Source organism: Balaenoptera borealis, assembly GCF_965194805.1.
Source record: "Balaenoptera borealis genome assembly, chromosome: 15".
Classification (NCBI taxonomy): Eukaryota; Metazoa; Chordata; class Mammalia; order Artiodactyla; family Balaenopteridae; genus Balaenoptera; species Balaenoptera borealis.
The window spans coordinates 13,324,519-13,348,868 of NC_138871.1; the positions used below are offsets into that span (position 1 = coordinate 13,324,519).

The 24,350-nt window shown below is 44.8% G+C and overlaps 1 protein-coding gene across 2 annotated transcripts in view; it reads right to left on the reverse strand.

The window, feature by feature from the left end:
- Positions 1-24,350, reverse strand: part of SMYD1 (SET and MYND domain containing 1) — a 39,300-nt gene that overhangs the window by 8,212 nt on the left and 6,738 nt on the right. The window contains exons 2-7 of one of the 2 annotated variants that reach the window (XM_082357867.1): positions 18,900-19,076; positions 15,641-15,854; positions 12,829-12,959; positions 10,410-10,448; positions 7,278-7,467; positions 292-384 (exon numbers count right to left, since the gene is read on the reverse strand). In XM_082357867.1, the coding sequence (XP_082213993.1) occupies positions 292-384; positions 7,278-7,467; positions 10,410-10,448; positions 12,829-12,959; positions 15,641-15,854; positions 18,900-19,076 (844 nt within the window). The remainder of the gene's footprint in view (positions 1-291; positions 385-7,277; positions 7,468-10,409; positions 10,449-12,828; positions 12,960-15,640; positions 15,855-18,899; positions 19,077-24,350) is intronic. The other variant, XM_082357868.1, reaches the window with a different exon arrangement.

Consider the following 24,350-nt stretch of genomic DNA (forward strand, 5'->3'; position numbering starts at 1 on the left):
ATCCCTGATATCACAGACATCCCCAGCCCCAGGACATCTGTCAGGCTGCCTGTGCTCTCCTCAAACCCAGTTTCAGTGAGTTGAACGGTCACTGAGAACACACCCCTAAAAGGTGCTAAATGCTTAAGGGCAAGAAGAGTCATGGTCTCAGCCAAGGGACATCTTCCAGAAAAACAACCTGTTTCGTAGCCTCTCCATCTTCACCCCTCCACCACCACCATTTCCCTCCTTTACTAGAAAATCTTTCTGCCCTCCTCCCCACCCCCACCCCCTATAAAAATGAATTCTTACCTTGTGGTACAAACCCTCGGAGCGAGCCTTGTCAATTTTTTCCAGCGTATCCTTGGAGAATTGTATCATCTCCTTCACCACCTCCTGAGAGGGCTGGGAAAGGGAGGGACATTGAGTTGGAGACCCCTTTGTGAGGCAACCCACTGCACCTTTGAACAGCTGCCACCTTTGACATTCACTGTAGTACAAGATTAATGCCTTCTTCATTGAATGCTTCAGTTCTATAAATGCCGCTCAAGGTCCCTATAGATCAGGACTTCCCTGGTGGTCCAGTGGTTGAGGACAGAGGCCGGGGACTTGACCAAAAAATATCATACTCCAGTTTGCCATTGGAGCTCATTAAAGAGGGCCCTGTGGCTATGGGCTGTCAACCCTTCCAAGTGTCTCTGCATCCAGTCTATATTTCCTTGTCTAGACCAAAAGGATATCATGAGAGAACTTGTCAGCTGTGAAATCTAGACCTACCAGGCTCCCTATGTTTGCCTAAGCAGTCTAGTGATCTTGTAAAAAGAAAATGAGGTTTTGATATTTGAGGTACCATAATTAAGAAGCCAGTTCCCATGAAGGCACAATAATTTTGAAGAAAAAGTGCCAAATTTCTCAACGACCAAAGGAAAAGTTTGCTTGCTATGTTTATCCATATCAGAAGTTCTTTTCTGGGGGGATTTTCCTGGCAGATCAGTGGTTAAGACTCCTCGCTTCCACTGCAGGGGTCACAGGTTCGGTCCCTGGTCAGGGAACTAAGATCCCGCATACCACGTGGCAAAAAAACCCAAAAAAACTCAACAGCAAAAAAAAAAAAAAAATACTAAAGAAAGAGAAGTTCTTTTCTGAAAAAAAGATTTTTTTTTGCTTGGGCAAATCTAATATAACTTTTTTCCAAAATAAAAATACCTTTATTATTTATTCTGACTGTAAAATTAACATATGCAAACTGTAAAAAATTAAAACATATTAAAAAGTATGGAGAAAAAAGTAGAAATCCCCAGAACCCACACAAAGATGGACACAGTACGTTGAGGAGTATTTTCCAATGAGTATACAGAGGAAAAATATTTAAACTATTTAACAACTGGTACAGGAAAGGCACTGACCAATCAAAGGCACAGACACATCAACAAAGAGTATGTGTATATGACAGTATCAGTGTGTTCTGGCTGAATTGCAGTCCTCATGTACACACATGCATGAGTGCATATGTCAATAGCATCAATCTTTTTCTAACTGGCATAATAACATATTTCTGTCTATTGCCTGTTTTTTTTTCATGCAGTAGATTGTGGATATTTTCCCATATAAATATAAAAATACCTCTATTGCCTTTTTAATAACTAGAGTTTTCCACTGTACAAAACTAGAATAATTTAATCAGTTCTCTGGTCGTCCAATTTTTTCACCACAAAGAATCGGGATCAACAGCTGTGTTTATATCTGCTGCTCACATTATTTTGTGAGGTCACAGTCACTAAACTACCAAAAAGTAACAGGAGAATGGGCATCTGTTCCCTTAAAAATACAGCCCCCTAATACATGGAGATCAAGGGTCTTCCCTCAGGCTCCCAGCTATCTTGAGCCAGTTCCACAGTGTCCATCTTGTAATAGGAGAACCCGAACCCAGGACAGCTTGCTTCAGGGTCAAGATCACTTAAGGAAGTGGGATTATATTTATTCTTCTCCTCACCTCACCTACTTTGGCTTCTGCAGAGTTCTTGATTATCCCTAAAATTCTGACCACCTTCATTTCCATATCCTTCTGTATCTGGGCCTCCCTGCAATTCTTCTGTATTTGTTTCTGTAATTGTCTCACAGCCTGACTCCAACATTTGATGCATCCATCAGTGCTCTGACTTCTTCTGGCAGGTCTCACTCCTGTCTTAACTTTCGCCTTGACCTTTGATTTGGCTGAGATTTCTGGCTTCTGTTTGCCTTCCTGCCTGACGACCTGAACGTTGGCTTCCCGCCCGAGTGCTACTCAGCACTCTGTTAGTTAGCAGACCATGTCTTGGTCCCAAGACCAGTCATTTCAGTGTGTGTCTGCTTTCCTTAGCCCGTTTGAATCAAGCACATTAGTAAGAGGAGTCCATATCTTGCCTGGTTGTGTGGAGTTCTGTGACTGGTGGTTCGGAGGTGCGTCACCCATCCATCTAACGTACATCTTTAGTTTCACCTGTAGTTTGTTGCCCAAGTGTTGGCTCATAAAATCACATCTAGTTTATGGAGACATCTAGTCTCCAATCTACTGTTAAGTTCCATTGTCTTTAAAACTCAAAATTCTCAGTGAATCTTCTGGAGTAATCAATATCTTGCAGGGTAAATTCAGGGAATACCAAGCTGTTAGGTGTTAATAAAAGCCTTGCTCAATTTGATGTTGTAAGGAAGAGCGTTACTTTAAGCTCTGGAAGGGAATTAAATTTTTTCAAGGAGGCAACTGCCAAGGTTCTCAAAACAACCTGGCTGAAAGGTTGTTAACTGACACATGCAACATGTGATAAAGCTATTCCGAGAAGGGAAATGGGCTGTTCCACTTGGCTCCCTTTTCGGAGTAAAGGCAGGAAAACCTGATCTGCAGATAGTGTTTAAGGAACCCCACAGAAAGAGGGTCCGCTCTCCAGGAGCACCGCAATTAATAGAAAACAGGGAGGAAGAGAAAGGAGCCAGAGGAGAAGGGGTAGAAGCCAGAGGAGGGGAGGGAAAGAGGGACATTAGATCCCCAACCTTGAAAAACTGGAACATTCCTATGGTGAAAACCATAGCTGAAGGCTGGAGAGAGAGAGAGAGAGAGAGAGAAAGAACCAAACAGCCTAAACAAGGAGGGTCCAAAGCTACAATCGGGGGAAATTGGTGTTATTTTCTCATTTTTAAAATATTTGGTTTTTATTTTTATGCAGGTCTATATGTGTATGTTTTTATTATATTTATTTAGTTATTTATAATATATACATAGGAGTCAGAAACAATTTTGATGCCAATTTAAGGTTTGAAGATGAGTCACAAAGGCTGGTGTATAGAAAAGAGCTTATCAGGCTGGGATAAAGCATTATTTAAATAAAGAAAGAAAAGCAACTGTGATGACATCATAGATAGAAAAGCTTGAAGGAACTGTTAATAAGTTAGTCCAATGCTCCACTTTACAGATGAGGAAACTGAGACCCACAAGGAAGAGACTTGCCCAAGCTCAGACGTTCAGGGTCACAGCCAGAACTAGAACACAGGCCTCCTAATTCTTCAGTATTCTTTCCATTACAATATAATGGCTTTTTATTATGCCTTCAGATGCATTTGCTTTTAGAAAGTTATACTCAATTTTTTATTCTGCTTACTTGTTTTGGTTGAGTCATTTTTATTTTGAATTATTTATTTTAACAGAGAAACCCAATGTGATATAAATAGACAGCTTTTGCTTTGAATCCAGGTCAGTTCAAGCAGAAATCATCAATGTTTTATATCAAGAGAGATGTCAGCTCTGCTAATTCAGACTGAAAGACGTGGGCATACAGTCACCAGCTGGTAAGCGTATCTAAAGTGAAGGGACAGAACTAACAGCCACACATCACTTATTTAACTATTGGAATTGCCAGGTAAATATTGAAAAATTTAGAGAAATGACTACACAGTTGTTTCACTTAATTTCTGAAGGGAGAAAAGAGGGTCTGGCCTCTTTAAAAAATTAGGTAGTGGTGGAAGCAAGTTATGAAAAAAATACTCAGGGCCAGGCACCAGGAGGGAAGGCTGGCTGGCTTGCTGATAAGACACATGTTATCCTGCAGGTTCTGGAAGGTCAGGGTGAGGGTGGACACAGTAGCTTATTCTTTTCTGTAGCTCCTGTGGTACTGTGTTCAGTGACCCACTCATACGTGTCAATACACATTTCCTGGAAAACAGAACCTTTGATTCTGTGAAAATGGGGTTGTTCCTATAAGGAACACATTCCTGACTGTTTTGTATCCTGCCTGGGAGGGATGACTCTCAACTTCTCCACACTAGGCATTGTTGATCCATTGGTTACAGATTCCTCCTCCTACTTCTGTCTGTTTAGAGACTGACTCTGCTTGCACACCCATGTGGGGTGAGTGAATCTGTGTGAGCGCATGTGTCCCTTTTAATTTAAATAATTTAATAAATTTAATTTTAATTTTCATAGATGGTAGCATACACAGTGTTATGGGTTGAATTTCATCCCCCCAAAGTTAAATTCCTATGTTGCAGTCTTAACCCCCAGTACCTCAGAATCTGACCTTATTTAGAAATAGGGTCATTGCAGATGTAATTTGTTAAGATGAGGTCATACTCAAGTAGGGTGGGCCCTTAATCCAACAGCACTGGTGTTCTTAAAAAACAGTGCCAGGTGAAGAGAAAGAGACACATGAGGAGAAGACCATGTGAAAAGGCCCAGGGCTAGCTACAAGCCAAAGAAAGAGGCCTAGAACAGATCCTTCTTTCACAGCCCTCAAAAGGAACCAGCCCTGCCAAGACCTTGATTTCAGATTTTAGCCTCCAGAACTGAGAAACAATACATTTCTATTGTAAGCCACCCAGTTTGGGGTACTGTGTTATGGCAGCCCTAGGAAACGAATTCATATGTCAATGTTCAGCCCCTTAACTCTTTTCCCTTAAGAAATAGAGCTCAACTTTTACAATTACCAAGACATGGAAACAACCTAAATGTCCATCGACAGATGAATGGATAAAGAAGATGTGGTACATATATACAATGGAATATTACTCGGCCATAAAAAAGAATGAAATAATGTGATTTGCAGCTACATGGATGGACCTAGAGATTATCACACTAAGCAAAGTAAGTCAGAAAGAGAAAGACAAATACCATATGATACCACTTATATGTGGAATCTAAAATATGACACAAATGAACTTATCTATGAAACAGAAACAGACTCACAGACATAGAGTAGAGACTTGTGGCTGCCAAGGGGGAGGGGGATGGGAGAGGGAAGTATTGGGAGTTTGAGACTAGCAGATGCAAATTATTACATGTAGAATGATAAACAACAAGGTCCTACTGTATAGCACAGGGAACTATATTCAATATCCTGTAATAAATCGTCATGGAAAAGAATATGAAGAAGAATATATGTATGTATGTATAACTGAGTCACTTTGCTGTACACCAGAAACTAACACAACACTGTAAATCAACTATACTTCAATTTTAAAAAATTATAAATGATAAAAAAAAGAAATAGAGCTCATTCCATGTCTGTACACAAAGATCTACCTCATTAGTTTATTTTCTTAACTTAAATATTTCCCTATTGGTGGTTATTTAGCTTTTTTCCAATATTTTGTTGTTCCCAACAATGCCATAATGTACTATCTCTTTACACATATATTTCTGTGCACATATGCAAGTATATCTGCAGGGTAAATTCTTAGAACTGCTTGGCCAAAGGGTAAAAAATATTATATATTAAGAACAAAAACAAGTTAGTGGCAAAAGAAGCCTCAAATAGCCAGAAAATGAAAGAGAGGTGAATCAAGTGGGGGAATAGAGTTATCTGGACAGTAACACTGACACCACTGGGTAATGAAGTTATTGAGAGGGGTCCCACCATCTGAACCTAGAAGTCAGTTTTGCTTGTAGCCTTTGCTCTAACCAGAGACAAGTTTCTGCCCACACTTAGGATGCAGAAGTTGAGTTGATTCAGAAGTATATTTGTATCTTAAATGCTCTGGTGAACTGTGAATTATATAGAAGTGCTGGGTTAGGTTCCCCGAGGAGAACGGCTCCCGGTTAAAAACCTATGTGTGATTTTTCAGACCTGACCATAGGCAATTCCAAAGGCTCTACCTGGCAGGCCTCACGGGTGGGGGGAAAGCTGCCCTCCCCACAAGGGACTTGGTGCAGGGCCAGTGCCCCGCAGTCTGTGAAGGGAGATGCAGTCAAGGACTCAGGTCCCCCTAGCAGGTCACGCTCTTCGCATATTTGCATTCCTGGCCCAGGTGCCTTCATTCCTAAGTCTCTCTCTCTCCTTTTATTTTTAATTGAAGTATAGTTGATGATCTGAGGTCTTGAGGTCTTCTTCAGGAGCCTCTATGAAGGCCTGCTTATTGTGAAGGGGGCGCTGGGGGAGATTTGAAGACACTTTTCCCCACTCTGACTCTGTACCCAGTACTTTTCCACTCCTCACCCTTCCCCCACCTTCCTCCCCAACACCCACTCCTCAGGGTCCCTAAAACTGCTGGAGCCTTTTGTTCTGAGTCCCTCAGCAGGGAGCCGACCCTCACATCTATGCTGACCCATCTGACTCTCCACCTGTGTGCCTTCCCATGGGGGGAAAATGGACCAGGGGGAGTCAGCGCCCGCTCCAGTCTCAGCCTCCTGCTTTACCATCATCGGAAGTGATTAAAGTCTTGCTGCTTTAATCGGCTACTTTGACACCTGGCAGCCTAGCTCTCTCCCAACTCAGTAGAGCCCCTGACATCCCCTTTGGTAAGACTTCCAATGCTCAGTGGTCTCACCATCAATTAGGCAACAGTTACTCAGGAATTACGCATATTAAGCAATCTAAACATTGCCCAATCTCCCCATTGCCCATTTCCATGGGACTAGGAATATCTTTGTGATAACCCGACAACAAATCTCTTTGCCCATCTGGTCTCTCTATATGGAATTCGCAGCATCACTTAACCTGCAAAGGGGCAAGAAGGAGGAACTTAAATTTACTGAGTGTCTACTCTCTATGCCACTCCTTTTACATATATCATCTTGTTTAATCCTCATAACAGCCCCTTGTAGTGGGTGCCATCATTCCTATTTTACAAATGAGAAAACAGAGTGACTTCCCCAAACTCAAACACCTGGCAAGCAGTGGTACCAGGACGCTAGCTGGGCCCCACCTGTGTGCTCTGTCCACCACCCACTCTGTCCACCAGGGCAGTGGTGCCTTGATTAGCTGTGGAATCTGCCCTTGCCCGGCTCTTGGGGAAGATACCCAGAAGCACCCCAGTAGTGGGGCTGCCTGTACCTTCGGGTCGTCTTTCACACCCAGGAAGAGGTCGTCCTTCAGCCCTTTCTGGCAGTGCTCACACGTGCAGTCAAAGTAGTACTGCTTCTTCAGCTGCCTCTTGCGTTCTTCGCTGACGTTAAGGAAGTCGATATAGGACACGGTCAACTCCTCTCCTTCTGAGATCTTGCCCAGGGCCCGGAGTTCAATTCTGGAGCAGGGTAAAGCAGAAGAGTCCATCAAATCTGGGGTGGGATGTATGCTCTTCAAGGTTTCAAGAAATTGAGTCTCAAAGATAACGACCTCCACTAACACTGAGAAAACTCCATTCCCCCCCCAGCAAAGGGGGAGATGTGATGTAAAGGACAGTTTTCTGGATAGTTCTGCTCTACTCATTATAACCATCAAATCTGCTCCAATCAGCTAATTGCTCTGGAATCAGCTCAAATAGACTCCCAGTAGAGGTCTGGGTTCCATCATAAAAGCATACAAAGCTTCCACGCCTGCAATTCTCCCAGTGCATTTAGCTACTGATTGTCCGTAACAAAGGAATGGAGAAATAATAAGGCAAAAACTCCAAACAAGAGAAGACTTGATAGTCATTTCTGGTTAGTTTGGAGACTGCTTCTCTCAGAAACATGCACATTCAGTTACCCAGAAGCTTGGCCCGTTCGGTGTCTAATTATAAGCCCCCTCTTACCTTAACCTTTGGTCCAATGGTTCAGACCTAATTTATGTGAGGAGACTTATGCCTGGAGATCTGTGAGGCAAATAAAGGCTAGCTCTTTATTAGCCCACTGCATTGTTCACTTTTGTGTTTATTGGGGGACATGGATTTGGGGTTGAAGATGGTTAGCAAGAGCAGATGACATTGCAACCCCCTTCCAGCCTAGACCTGACCCTCCAATTACCTACATCACTACACACCTCACCATGTAATAGATACAGAATGTACTGAAGACAAAATCCCACTGCACAACTGACACCCAGCTAAGCCAAACTAGCTGAGACCAGCCTGTGGGCCTCTCAGCCATGCATCTTCCACCCAGGAGGCCAGAAACTACAGAAAGAGTGGTGAGCCTGGCAAGCTGGATCCTAAGCTATGCTCCTGTATCCCCCCAACATCAGGGGGCCTCCCTGCCCAGAGGGAACCCATCACCCAGAGAGAGAGGGGCAGGATGCAGAGGGCGGGGAAAGCATCTACAGAGAAGTCCATGGTCATTTCCTTTACCTCCCAGAGAGGCTGATTCAGATGCCACGTGAAAGGCAGGAGAAGGTTCCAGCACCAGAGAAAGGTCCCAGTCAGAGGGAGCCCCTTCCACGTGCTCGGAGGTGACAGCCAAGCGAGGAACAGCAGTAACTTACAGGTCCAGGCCCCTGAGGTGACCACTTAAGGTTATAGAACTGCCTCTCAAAGTGGGGTACACTGCCATGCCCAATATATGTGACAATATATATAAAAACAACTGTACAGAGCCTGGCAAAATCTGAGTGCCTGTTCATCTTTTGTTCCTCCTTTCCTTTCTTCTCCACCCCAATTTTTGGCTGTTACTGCAGGGATAAAAGGCAAGAAGGAGAGGAGGGCAAGATGATCCTGCTTACAGCTCTGCTTAGAATCCTAATATGTCCCAGCTACAGGGGACCGACCTTCTCATTTCACAAATGAGGATGCTGACACCAGAGAAGTGAACTGTCCCCAAGGTCCCACAGCACTTTGGCGCCAGGGTCAAGATTAGAACTCAAGAGCTTAACCACATCATACTGGCCTTGCCTGATTGTCTTCAGTCTGCCTTCCGGGTCTTCAATGCACAGGAAATGAGACGCACCAATACCCTTGAGATTAGGACTCTACTGATGTCCTAGATAGTTGCATAGGAGCAACTCCTGGGCCACTGTTGAATGTGATCTCTGGTATTGGTCCTGGTGGGATAAGCAAGCAATTCTGCGCCCACTAGCCCTTTCACAGAGGCAGCTCACTATACTGACATGTCCTCATTCAACAGTGAATCAGTGGCCAGTTGAGTTGGCCAGTAGCTTTGCTTCACACCAAGGTTAATCCAATTCTTACAAGGTCTCAGAGTATCTCAAATTATTTCAATGATATTAGAGAGTTTTCAAAACCAAATTAATGTAAAGTCACTTAGGTATAAGAAATGCACATTTATATGCCCCATTTTACCTAACTTGGAACTGGGAATCAGGAGAGGAATAGTGACCACCATTCTGTTTCGGATCCCAGACCTCTTCCATCTCTAATGTTCTGCAGTTCTACAGTTCAGCCAATTGAGCCACAAGTAGGCAACTTAAGTATTTCTTGTAGAGGTCAGGAGCAGAGTCCAGGGCCACAGAGACTTAGAATTAGGAAGGTCCCTAGAGACGCTCTCATCTTGACCTTTGCTCTACAAATGTAGAACCAAACACCCAGGAGATGATGTGAATCATCCAAAGTCCCTTGCAATGCACATCCACACAGGCTCAGATGCACCGACCACTCCTACCCCTGCCCTCCCAAAGCCCAAACTTCCACACAGCATTTTGTTGTTAATCCAAAGATCATCTCAAGTACTTTCAAGCCCACCTTGAGAAAAAGGCCCACTGGGGCTGTGGAGTTGTCATTAAGAAAAGTCCAAAGTAAAATCTAACCTAAACCACTAATTCATAGTTGGCCAGAAGCAATAAAGAGAATACTATGAAAAAATATTTATCAAAAACATCGCAGTTATGGGTACCATTTTCAGAACCAGTCTGAGTGAGAAGTTGGAGGTTATAAACAAACCTTTAGTCCTTTAGTAGGTCAGTAATGACAACAGTCCTCATTTCATGATAAGCAGGGTTTAAAGGGACAGTGTGGGTTTTTGCTAAGATGATGTGGACTGGAAAGGACCTTCATGCTTTGAGGTTGGAGGAGAGAGAGAAATGAGGCGTAAAAGAGAGGGAAGCGTAGGCACAGCAGGTAGTGGGTGGGTGAGGAACAACATGATAAATATAAACGCATTAAACACGCAGCATTCAGCAAAGACAAGATTCTGGGGAGCAGAAAGACATTACGGACAGACAGCAGCCAAGGAGTCTCGTGAAGGGGCAGCCCCAGTGAACCAGGCAAGTGAGGGAGATGGGTCAGAGCAGCAGGGATGTTTCCAAAGACTGACCCACCTCATCTGGGTGTGAAACATGGATTTCACTGCCTCATGACTGAAAAACAAAACAGACACCCAAATGGAAATCATTACCATTGGCTTATCCCGTATGGCTAGTGAGGGTGCACAGTACTCCAGGTTATGCCATCAAAGCTTCGGCCATCACAACCACCGCTATCCCAGCCCCTCCTAGCTGGGCTCCCTTGACAAGACGCAGCCTGGTATAGTGGAAAGTGCACTGGATTTGGAATGAGAAGTTCTGAGTTCAAAGGGACTCAGCCCTGGACAAGTTACTTCACTTCCCTGGGCCTCAGTATTCTCATCTGTAACCTGGTAATGAGACCGTCATGAGACAATGCATTTAAAAGTAGAGTGCTACAGTATTTTTCAATGGCAGGGCAAAAAATGAATGTGAATCATTCATGAAAGATGCTCCAGGTTGCCCAGTCTTGTTTGAGCGCCAAATCATGGGCAAATCGGGCTTGGAGTACCCCTTCAGAGCCTTGGGGTTTTCTGAGTGGTACACCAATAAGGGCTTCAACTTAAAGTCCCCAGCTGTGTTGCCACCAAGAAGCAGCATCAAGTGATCTTTGGATGATTCAAACCCTGGCTCAGCCTTCTCTTCTACTGAAATAAACCTTCCTTGAGGCATTCTCTTCCAAAAAAATAAAATAAAAGTAGAGTGTTAAGAAAACACATGGGAGGCTATTATTATCCCACTAACAAGCATCTTGGACAAATAAGGGTGGCCTCCTTGAATGTCTATTTTGGGAACAGTTTGAACTGTGTCTGGAGACCCATCACACAGGTAGTATGCAGAAATTACTGGGGTTAGAGTTGGGCTCCTAACACCACGTCCAGTGTTCTTTCCGCTATGGCAGGCAGCTAGACAGTGACTGCAGTCACCCCTTGCGCAACATCCAAGAAGCTCGGGTACAATGTGGCTGCTCGAAATTAGTGGATGTGTGGAAGCCAGAGTGGGCACTGGTGATGATCTGAAGAAAGGGCTCCAGGTTCCTGCGGCTGCTACATGTGGTGACAAGAAGAGCTCTGGGTCACCACCACTTCGGGGAGTGGTGTCCAGAAAGACCAGCCCCACATGTGCATTTGATCTTCTCTGCCAACCAGGGTAACTCCAGACACCAGCTCCTCTGGGGAGGATTCCATGAGGTCCAGGCCAGTGACCCCAAGAGGCTTACAAAGGGAAAAACAAATGCTGGGGAAAGATAATCATCTGGGTCCAAAATGAGCTGTCCTGTCTTGAGTGACTTTCTCAAGTGCTTAAAAGCCTACTGTCATGCACGCCCTTGCTTCCAGAAATAGGAAGGAAAAGGGAAATCAGAGCCCTCACTCTATTGGAGCTTAAGCTTGATTCTTGGCTGAGAACCAGAAACCATTATCTTTGAGGGGAAAGCTGCTCATTGTTGACGGCTTAGAGTCAACTTGCACCTGTCATAAGAGCTCGTCTCTAAGAGCAAAAGAAATATTGTTTAGGCCTCATTCCCCCAAAGCCCCCCAGCCTGAGCCATAGACAACGAGGGGCTCATCCTGTTTGCTGACTCTTCTCCATTTGCACCCCGCCCCAAATTCCATTCTCTGCCCTTCTGTCCCCTGATCTGTGCCTTCCAAGGGGGCAGGGCTGACCTCTGAGGGCTTCATCACCCAGGTTCCTTGGCCCTCTGGCTTCTGGTTGGGGTTTGGCCAATGGGAGGAGATCAGAAGATGGGAGGAGAGAGAGGCTGGGGTATTTAGTCTCTTGGCTCTCCCTCTGCCTCGCCATGGTTCTAGCAGTGGCTGGTTTCTCTACAGGTACAGCCAAGCTGTTGGAGCGGGGGTGGGGGGGGAGAGAAAGGGCCCCCTCCCCTGGCTACAGCTCTCACCAGCTGCAAGAACAATACTTCTTCCATTGCCCCTCCAGGTCAAAAGGTGGTAATGGTTTCATTCTGTCGCTAGACCCTGGGCATTTCACCATTCTTTGTCAATTTCTTCGACTCCACCCACACTTCTGTCAATTGTCCTTTTACTAAATTCTCTTAGGGTAACCCCTGAGTGTGCCTTCTGATTTCTGCTGGGAACTTGACTGCTTCTGCCAAGCGCCTTCTCAGTGGATGATGTTCTGCAATGACCTCTAGATAGAAAATCCCAGGCTTCAAGTTCTAAATTATGTAGTAGTTAGAGGCTTATCTAACATATCTAGGCAACCTCAAGAAACATACAGAGACTCCAAAATTACTTATGTGGAATTCTTTGCCATCTTCCTCATTATGTTTCTCCTATTCACAATTATTCTAGAATAAGATTTCTATTTTCTGTCCATTTGAAATCCATGCTAGCTCAGGTTCAACAGGTTACTTTTGGTTTAAATCAAGTGTAGAGACAATACCATAAGGTCTTCCCATCCCCATCATACCAACCCAAGTTGAAGACATACTCACTTGCCGTTGTTAAATATGACCGTGCAGTTGGGCCAGCAGTCATGGTTCACCAGGCCCAGGTTGGGGAAGATGCCCACGCCCACTGCCTGCAGGCCTCTCTGGTCACTGAGCGTGAAACCATTGCAGTTAATCTACCCAGGGGAAAAGATGAGAGTCAGCTAACATAGACTTGGCGCAGAACACCCTCCAGCTGTTGAAAGTTTTTTAAAAAATAGAAAACCTGATCTCATCCTGGAAATGCTTAGAGAGCCTGGAAACAAAACAGTCAGTCTCCTATTCTCTGTGTGACTCCAAATGACCCTCAAGATCAGTACCGTGGGAGAGTCTCATATTTGCTAAAATGCACCACCATCTTGAAAATTTTGGGTAGCTGTATTCTAAAAAGGCCCAAAATGGGAATTCCCTGGTGGTCCAGTGGTTAGGACTTGGTGCTCTCACTGCCGGGGCCCCAGGTTCAATCCCTGGTCGGGGAATTAAGGTCCCACAAGCCGCGTGGCACAGCCAAAAAATAAAATAAAATAAAAATTAAAAAATGTTAAAAAAAAGACCCAAGATGGAAATGTTGGGTCTGAGAAGTTTCTCCTTTTTCCTGTTTCTGGGTCTCACGAGTCTTCCCCAGTGTCTCTCTTGGTTTCTCTCTCTGTGCCCTTCTCTGCTTTGTGTGTGTGTGTCTCCCCTGCTACCTTTGACTACTCTCAACTCCTGCAACTATTCATAAAATAAAATTAACATCTGTTTTTGATTATTTTGTGTCTGGTGGATACCTTGTACTCTCTGTCCACAATTTTAAAATCTGATGAGTGCAACATTTACCTCTGAATGCCAGGCAAATCAAATTGGTTACCGCTTATACGGCACCTGATTTCTTTCCTTTTCCTTAAAAAAAGTTATTTTTTATAGAAATGATTCCAAATGTCTGCTCTCAGAGTATAAAAAAATGTATAAGAATAAATATTACCTAGGATACATTAATACCTGTACACAAATTTCTGCCAAATGTAAAAATCATATATATAAATACATGCTATCCATAATATTTATAACACAATATACATTTATAGATATATACTGATCTGTATAGCACACAGCTATTTGTTATTGATACTGGAGGATAGTCACTTTCTCCATCAATCTCATTGGTCATTCAGCAAGTACATGAAGTTAAGCCCGTCACTACCACTAATAAGCTGTGTTACCTTGGGCAAATTTCTTTCTTCTCTGAGTTCTTATTTTCCCATCTGTAGGTTGTATAAGTTAGACTAGATGATCTCTATGGGTCCTTTCAGCTCTACACCTTGGTGATTACACCATCCTTGGCTGTAGTCCCCAGACCACCTTAGAGATACTCAAGATAGTCTATGACACCCATTCACACCAAGGCTGTGGAGCATAGAAACTCCACATGTGAGAGTAGAAACTCTGGCATCAGACAGATTGCTTCTAGACCTTCCTTGGACACCAGCTCACTGTGTGACCTTTGGCAGTCCTATAACCTCTCTGGCCCTAGGCTTTCTGTTCTATAAAATAGGAATGTTAAAACCACGGACTTCATCTTGTTTTGGAAAGACTGCATAAAATAATATCTGGAAGGCTATGATGGTTAATTTTCTGTCAACTTGGCTGGGCTGTGGCGACCAGATATTTGGTTAAACATTATTCTGTATGTTTCTGTGAAGGTGTTTTTTGGATGAGATAAACATTTGAACTGGTAGACTTTGAGTAAAGCAGATTACCCTGCACAATGGAGGTGGGCCTCATACAATCAGTTGAAGGCCTTCATAGAACAGAGACTGATTGCCCCTGAGCAAGAAGGAATTCTGCCAGTGGACTGCCTTTGAACTTGAACCGCAATTCTTCTTTGGGTCTTCAGCCTGATGGCCTACCAGCAGCTCCCACAATCACAAGAGCCAGTTCATTAAAATAAATCTCTTTCCCTCTCTCTCTCTCTCTCTCTCTCTCTCCATATATATATATATGCTATCCATAAGATAATGCATAGAGTATAATATACTATATATATATATATATATATATATATATACATATATATATATATATATATATATATATATATACACACATACACACACACACACACAAAATACATCCTTGTGGTTCTATTTCTCTGGAGAACTCGTACTATTACAGAAGCACCGGCACATGGTGAGCGGTGCTGAGTGTGACCATGCTACTGTCATCACAATAACCCCTTCCTCAGCCCACTCGCCAGCCCCCCAGAAGGGGCCAGGCCTGCCAGATGGGAGACATGCCCCCATAGCCCACGGCCTGAGCCTGCAGGTCCACTGGGCTCCCACCCCCTCCTCCCAGACCCTCATGGCTTCAAGAGGCCTGGAGAGGTTGCTCAAGGCAGTGCCCTCCAGAAAGCCCCTACTCTCCTCTCCCTGGTTCCCCATGATCAGCACATCAGATGTGGGAAAAGGAAGAGTCTTATTTCCAAAGTGACTGGTGGGCAAGAAGGGATGGTGACTGCGTCTTCGTTTTCAACGTGGAGAAGAGAAAATATAGGAAGTGCAGATGAACGAGAAGGTAAATCAGCATCAAAATCTACCGCTCAGAGCTAATGAGTAGTTTACGCTTGGGGTGCTGACTTCAGCCACGGCAGGAATGACCTCAGAGTAAAGGCAGACCAGCAAGAGAACTGGGTGAAAGTTCGTCACGTGAGGTCTCTGTGCCCCTCCAGCGCTTCTCTTGGCCTCCCCTTCCACTCTGACCTGGCAGCATCTGGAAGGTCCTTCGTCGGACAATCCCAGGCGCCACCCCACCCGCAAGGCCGCTTTGGGAGAAACCTTACCACGCCGAAGATCCGCGAGATGTACTGCATGCTGAACTGCTGGCTCTGGGGCGGCCAGTACTGCAGGAAAGCGTCCACGTCCCCCCGCAGCTCCTTCTTCTCCTCCTCCCCGAAGTGCTCCACGTGGCTCTGCAGGTCGTCCACGGAGACCAGGCAGCCCTCCGTGAGCCCGCCGCCCTCTCTCTCCACCCGCCACATGACGCGCGCCGCCAGCCTGCGCGGAGGGGCGGGGTTAGAGAGGCCTCGCTGCAGTCATTCGTTCAGCAAACGCTTGCTGAGTGTCTAGTGCACGCCCGGCACAGTGTTGGGCCCAAGACACCGTTTTGAACTAGACGGATGGAATTTCTTGTAGCATGAAGCTTCTTAGAGTGGGGGAGACCTAAGTCGAAAAGATAATCTAAACTACTGTTAAGTGCTGTGCCCAAAATCAAACAGGGTGACCTGATAGGGAGTGGCTGGGGAAGGGGAAACCAAGGTGATCGGGGGAGGCTTGACAAGGCACCCCCTGGCTGCCAGCGGAGTGAACAAGCGCCCGCCCTGTGCAGATGGGGAAAGAGCAGCGAGTACAAAGGCCCTGAAGAGGGAAAGAGCTTGGCATGATTAGAAACAGCAAGGTTGGGCTTCCCTGGTGGCGCAGTGGTTGAGAATCTGCCTGCCAATGCAGGGGACACGGGTTCGAGCCCTGGTCTGGGAAGATCCCACGTGCCACGGAGCAACTGGGCCCGTGAGCCACAATTACTGAGCCTGCGCGTCTGGAGCCTGTGCTCTGCAACAAGAGAGGCCGCGATAATGAGAGGCCCGCGCACCGCGATGAAGAGTGGCCCCCACTTGCCGCAACTAGAGAAAGCCCTCGCACAGAAACGAAGACCCAACACAGCCATAAATAAATAAATAAATAACAAAGTGATTGTTAAAAAAAAAAAGAAAAAGAAACAGCAAGATGCTGGAGCGCGGGAGCAAGGAGAGGAAAGCACATAAAGGTGGAGAGGTGGGCAGAAGCCAGGTCACGTGGGTCTGGGTAATCATGGAAGGGGTCTGGGGACCCAGTGAGGTGCGGCAGCCTGGGTCTCTCTTGACTGTGTGGCTAAGATGAGCACTGGAGGAGCAGTCTGACGACTCCACTTCTTACTGTGTGACCCTGGGCAAGTCACTTGACCTCCCTGAACCTCTCCAGTGGCAAGTAAAGTGAGGATAATATGTACCCCCTGCCATGCTAACCTGCAGAGTGTTGGTTCACAAACTGGCCCCCATCCACAGAGGGCAGGAAGAGAGGTAGACCACTCCAGATTGGTGGGTGGCAGTTTGAATCATCAGGGGACTTACTTAGGAGGCTTGTCTTGGGCGGCCACAGATAAAAAGATCTTGGCCCCTGCCAGCCAAATCTTAGAGTTTATAAAGAGGACTTCACTGGGTTCAGTCATACCTTCCAGATGATTTCAACACCACATTACTATCTCAATGCCACGTTCTTGGGCAGCTTCTGGGTGGCGGGGAAGGCAAGCGAGCACATTCCAAGGACAGGGGAGGGGATGAAGAGCCTCTGATTACCTGGGTGCAGCTTGCAGGTCAACCGGAAGTCATGTCCTCTCAATGACCTCCTCCAACACAGAGGTGTTTAGGAGACAAAGTGAGGTAGTGGATGTCCACATCATGTGTGAACTTATTCACATTCTTTTTTTTTTTTTTAAACAAATTAGATTTTTTCTTTAAAGATCAAATTTATAGAGAGAATGTTTTGCTTATCTCTTTTAAATTTTATTCATTATTTTTTATTTATGGCTGTGTTGGGTCTTCGTTTCTGTGCGAGGGCTTTCTCTAGTTGCGGCAAGCGGGGGCCACTCTTCATCGCGGTGCGTGGGCCTCTCACTATCGCGGCCTCTCTTGTTGCGGAGCACAGGCTCCAGACGCGCAGGCTCAGTAGTTGTGGCTCACGGGCCCAGCTGCTCCGCGGCATGTGGGATCTTCCGGGACCAGGGCTCAAACCCGTGTCCCCTGCATTGGCAGGCGGATTCTCAACCACTGCACCACCAGGGAAGCCCCTATTCACATTCTTAATGATTAGATAGAGAGAAGGCAGAGAAGACAATCTAGGAGGGGAAACAGTATAAGCAAAGGCCCTGAGGCAGCCCCAAACGTGCATATGCAGGGAGCAGGGGCAAGGAAGGCCTGGTCTGGAAGGAGCAGAGGGCTCTGGAGGAGAAGGGGGGCTTAACGTGGGACAAGAGGAGGGCCCTAGAAAGCACAGAAATTTGTTTTTTGTTTTTTTGGGGGGGGGTTTTATTGTTTTTTTTTACATCTTTGTTAGATTATAATTGCTTTACAATGTTGTGTTAGTTTCTGTTGTACAACAAAGTGAATCAGCTATATGTATACCTATATCCCCTCCCTCTTGGGCTGCCCTCCCACCCTCCCCATTCCACCCCTCTAGGTCGTCACAAAGCTGATCTCCCTGTGCTATGCAGCATAGAAAGTACAGAGCTTGGAGTATGAGACAGAGGGCCTTACTTCACTCTGAGGGCAGAGAAGGCCCACTTGTTAACTACTAGGCAGCCCACGCCCACAAGGTAAAGCCTGTGACCAAGGGACACTTTGGCGACTCTCTGCCACTCATTAATTTTTTGACACAGGCAGATCAGTTTTCAAAAATTAAACATTGGGGAGCTTCCCTGGTGGCGCAGTGGTTAAGAATCCGCCTGCCAATGCAGGGGACACGGGTTCAAGCCCTGGTACAGGAAGATCCCACATGCTGAGGAGCAACGAAGCCCGTGCGCCACAAGTACTGAGCCTGCGCTCTAGAGCCCACGAGCCACAACTACTGAGCCTGCGCGCCACAGCTACTGAAGCCCACACGCCTAGAGCCTGCTCTCCGCCATAAGAGAAGCCACCGCAATGAGAAGCCCGCGCACCGCAGCCAAGAGTAGCCCCCGCTCGCCGCAACTAGAGAAAGCCCGCACATGCAATGAAGACCCAACACGGCCAAAAATAAATAAATAAAATAAATAAAATTTTTTAAAAAATTAAACACTGGGGAGCCACACGGAACAAGTCTGCAAGCAGCTCCACCAGTGGAGATCCCCTCATAGATGGGCTTCCCAGACCAAGGGAGAGCATGGAAGAAGTGACCATATCCTGTCTCTTTGGGACTCTTTCCTGATTTGCACTCATCCCAGCTTGCTTGGACCTGGGCATGCTGTCCCTGCCGCCATCCCCCGCCTGACATTTGGGAATCCCAGTCCCCACCCCGGGGCCCAGCTCTGACCTGATGTTCTCATTGGGCACCTTCCCGTATCTCTTGATGGCCGAACACTCGTTCTTGTGGTTCAGCCAAGCATCCTTCTGGCAGGTGCGGTCACAGTAATGGGCAAACTTGCACTGCCCGCAGCGATGGAGCTTCTCCTGCCTCTTGAAGCAGGTGTGGCACACAACATTCACAAGGCTGGAAATGGAGGGAGAAAACCTGTGATTGGGGGACACCACACTGGCTTTTGGGAGACTGGGGTTCGGGTACTGGCTGTCCTTGTCTTTCTAAGCTTCACGTATACAGCAAAGTGATTCAGTTATACATACATATATATAATATATATTCTTTTTCAGATTCCTTACCATTATAGGTTATTACAAGATATTGAATGTAGTTCCCTGTGCTATATAGTAGGTCCTTGTTGTTCATCTGTTTTATATATAGTAGTGTGTGTCTGTTAATCCTAAATTCCCAATTTATCCCTCCCTCACTTAAAACCACTTTTTAGATTACAGGAGAAAGACTGCTTCTTCCAGCCAGCTTAGCTGGTGACCTTCACCAAGCCTCATTTCTCCTACTTAGTCTCATTTTTCCAGTCCCCATAAGAGTCTCATTCACACAATGCTTTGCAATTGAAAGAGATGTTTTTTGTAGCAATTCTCTTGTGTTAAACCTTCACAGCAACCCTTTAGAGTACAGGTCATCACTATCCTCACAGGGATATTATTCTCATAGGGGTCCCTGATGGCTGACACTGCTCCCAGCACAGAAGGCAGAGGAAGCCACCAAGCCTACCTGCTTTGCCTGCAGCCCTGAGTGTGCCCTGCCCCAGCCAGCGGGTCCCCGCTCACTTTTTGCTCTGCAGCCCTGGGCTATGTCATCTGTCAGAGTCAAGTGGGATGGAAAGGCAGCTGCTGCTCAGCTCCTTGTATGGAAATAACCAGTTACTGGACAGATAAATGCAAATAGAAGGTGCCTGCAAGGTGGATGAGTCCTCCAAGAACACAACCAGAGAGAACTGGACCAGCAGTGCTGGCTTCCTGGGCTGCTTAAAAACTCTCATCCTGCAAGGTGGTCTCCCCTCAAAAATCGAGGTGGAGGGCACATGTCTTAAAGAACATCACATCCCTCAAGTACCCAGAGAACTTTACAATATTTAAAATTCCGTGTTTCTTCCTTGTTCCTTCCCCTCTTTCTTCTTTCACAAGTATTTATTGGGCATCATTTGCGACAATGTGGATGGACCTAGAGGGTATTATGCTTAGTGAAGTAAGTCAGAGAGAGAAAGACAAATACTGTTTGTTATCACTTATATGTGGAATCTAAAAAATAAAATAGATGGGGGCTTCCCTGGTGGTGCAGTGGTTGAGAGTCCGCCTGCCAATGCGGGGGACACGGGTTCGAGCCCTGGTCTGGGAGGATCCCACATGCCGCGGAGCAACTAGGCCCGTGAGCCACAACTACTGAGCCTGCGCGTCTGGAGCCTGTGCTCCGCAACAAGAGAGGCCGCGATAGTGAGAGGCCCGCGCACCGCAATGAAGAGTGACCCCCGCTTGCCACAACTAGAGAAAGCCCTCGCACAGAAACGAAGACCCAACACAGCCAAAAATAAATAAATAAATAAATAAATAAATAAATTTATAAAAATAAATAAATAAAAAATAAAATAAAATAAAATAAAATAAAATAGATGGATGAGTATAACAATACAGAAACAGATTCACAGATATAGAGAACAAGCTAGTGGTTACCAGTGGGGAGAGGGAAAGTAAGAGGGGTAGGATAGGGGTATGGGATTAAGAGGTACAAACTACTATGCATAAAATAAACAAGCTATAAAGAAATAAGCCATAAGGGTACAATACAGGGAAATATAAATTATTTTGTAACAACTTTAAATGGAGTATAATCTATAAAAATATTGAATCAATATGTTGTACACCTGAAACTAATATAGTAAATCAACTATACTTCAATTTTTTTAATTTTTTGTTTTTATTTATATTCTTTTTTAACTATACTTCAATTTTAAAAAGTAAATTAAAAAATTTTAAGTGTATTAAAAAATATTTATTGAGCTTCTATTATGTGCTGTGCATTGAGCTAGGTGACAGAGGGCCTTAAAGATAAAAAAGATACAAACTTTGCCTTCAAGCAGTCCCAAGGCTGGGCTGGGGCATAAACACATATAAGCAAGGTGAGGCATGCCATCCAGGAGTGCTGGGAACCTGCTGCAGGGTTCAAGGTGAGGGAGGCAGGAATCTGGGAAGGTGATCACCGAGAAGGGGGGGAGGCACTGTTCTGACCCTCTAAAGATGAGCTGAGTTGTACTCAGAAGGTCAAGTTCTTCCACCATGGAGAGGCGCTGGCACGAATCAAAGGCTTCCATGGCAGGAGGAGTCGGGGCAGGCACATATAGGAGAGAGGAAGAGCTATTTGACCAGATCATAGGATGCACCGTATGGGGAAAAGATGTTGGAAAAATGACCGGACTGTGGGGGACCTGGAATGCAACTCTCAGTAGCAAGTCCTTATTCTGCAGCAGAGGGGAGCCACTGGAGGCTTCTGCAGAGAGGAGAAACACGGCCAGAGTTGGTACACTCACTTGCTTTTCCCTATGGCATCTACCTAATGTCCTTTTTAAATGGCCCACGTCAACACTTAAGGGGCATCACTGGATTCACATTTGCATGATTATTTACCTTAGCAGAAGAAGTTAGGTGGTACTGCATCCCTAGGTCAGACCTAGGGATTACCTATTTATTTTCAACATCTCTTTCATTAAAATAGCAATTCTCAAGGTTTTCTCTGCCCCGACTCCCAGGACAGGGCTCACACGCCCCACTCAGACCCGGATGCACCTCCCACACTCTACCTGAGACCAAACCCCTCTTCCCAGGCTCAGAATACATCTTTAGAGACAAATGAGTGAAGGTGACATTGTTACGGGGACAACATGGCATTTGACCTAATCTATGCTTAAAAGGCTATTATCCCCAAACTTCTGCATTTAAGGATTAGTTAACAAAATTTAGCAACACGGCTCACAACGGGTCATATGACATTTCAACACGTCTGACCTGCACAGCTAAATTAAAGCACCAAATTAAAAGCATATTTCTAAATCTACTGTGGTTATCCTTAAAATCAAGTGCCAATGTTTAAGTCTGTAACCTGAATACTTTCACAGTTACTCATTTTCTGAACTATCTGTTCAGGAATTTCTCTAATCCCTTTATTAAATTATTTCCATTTATAGCATCATTTATCCCTCACCACCTACCCACCAGCTGTTACCAGATTAAAGGCTACACTTCTGTTTGTGCATATGCCATGGTTAATTCTGGTGTTCCCATGGGCCCACATAGAATTACATGGGCTGAAAGCCCAACTCTCTCCACGGGACCCGAAGAAGCTCATAGTTGGTTTGATTTTCAAAAAAGCCCAGCTGATAGTAATTTTTTTTTAAATACCTTTCTTTTTCTCATGTTCTCATCTTTATTTTTCCCTACTCGGATAGATAGATAGATAGATAGATAGATAGATAGATAGATAGATAGATAGATATTCCCATATTCTCTTGGGCACTTTCAACTCTTTAAACAGAATCATTTAGGAGCTGGTCAAGAACTTAAAAAAAAAAATCCACTATCATTGCCACTTCTTAACATCTTTTGTGATAAATTGGATTAATAGGAAATTCATATTATTGGTTGTGGTAGGCTGAAAAATAGCCCCCCAAAAATGGCAATGTCCTAATCCTGGAAACTGCGAATTACCTTACATGGCAAAAGGGACTTTGCAGATATAATTAAGACTAAGGAACTTGAGATGGGGAGATAATCCTGAGTCATCTGGGTGGCCTAACGTAATCACACGGGTCCTAATAAGAAGGAGGCAGGAGATCAGAGGAGGAGAAGATGCTACGTAGCTGCTTTGAAGATAAAACCCAGGGGTGCAGGCATTCTGTAGAAGCTAGAAAAGTCTAGGAAACGTAGACCTGTGGACCCATTTCAGATCTCTGACCTCCAGAATTGTACAATAATAGGTTTGTGTTGTTTATGCCACTAAATCTGTAGTAATTTTTACACCAACAGTAGGAAACTAATACATTGGTTTGTTATTATAAGCACTTTTTTCCCTGTATAATCATATGTATATTTCTATTTCTTACCTATGAGTTTTTGGATCTAACCATTCTCAAGCCCCAGAACCAGATGTTTATTCTTCTGAAATTGATGGGTGTGTATTCTTTCTTTTATTAAGGCTAAATAATATTAATTGGACTGACAAGAACAAAAGAAAATTAATTAGGCAGTGCTGGGCCCAGTTGTGTGTCAGGGGATGGGGGGCAGTGAGAAATGATGACGGACAAGATCCTGGGAGATTCATACCTGCCCTATGACTCACTCCTGTGACCTGGGGAAAGCTTCACTAAGCCTCAGTTTCCTCATCTGTAAGAGAGGATTGTATGAATTCAATGGGTCTCGACCTTCTTCTGGGTTGAGGATCATTTTGTAAGAGATAACTTTCTCCCCAGAAATAAAAAGCATGCATGCACATCCACATAAACTTTGATCCCCCAATTATAGGTGTTTCCTTAGCTAAGGATCCGTGGACTCAGGTTAGGGACCAGTAGGCTAGATATACTCTAAATTCAAGACATCTGGGACTGTTCAAAAAAGAATAATCAAATAGTATTTTTGGCTTCTAGAGATGCCCACAAGCACATTTCCTATGCCATATCTTGTATTTGATGCTAAAATAAAATAATAATCAGAACAAGCTTTATTCCTATATTAGCTTAGCACCCTTCTCTTCCTGCACTGGAGTCCTTTGCATGTACTGAAGAAATGGTGCAACCCAGAAATCTCAGGCTGGAAGAGATCCTCAGGCTCATATGACTCAATTCCCCTCTATGGCCCGACTCTTCGTGTACATCATCTCTGCCAGGTTGTCACCAGGAAATATACAACCTTGGAAATAGCCCTTTCCATCTCCAGAGTGTGCCAACAGCCCTGTTCTACCTATCAGGCAATAGAAGCTCAGTGTCAAAGGCCTAAAAGCTTGCAGGTACCCCAGGAAAAGGATTGGGACTGATAACACCTTTTAACAGTTCCAAATTTTTTTAAAACAAAAACAAAAATGCAAACTGGAATGTAATAACAGTTTCAAAAGCAGCGTTATAAAAGTCCATTCAGAAGTGGTAAGCAAAACTACACTTTGACATGTTGTGAGTTGGTGTCTCTAAAGGTAAGGATATCTAAGACCTTCTTAAATAGCTTGAGCTCTGGCTAGGACTTTTTATCTCTCGCATTTTGACCTGAAATATGACTCTGTATCTTCTGCTCAAGGTGCCCATTTCTTACTCTTCTGTCAATTAAAAAAGAAAAAGTTCAGAACCCTCTTTCTTGCAAATGACAGTTTGTTATTGGTAGATGGCTATCAGGAGAAGTTTTTCAATGTTAC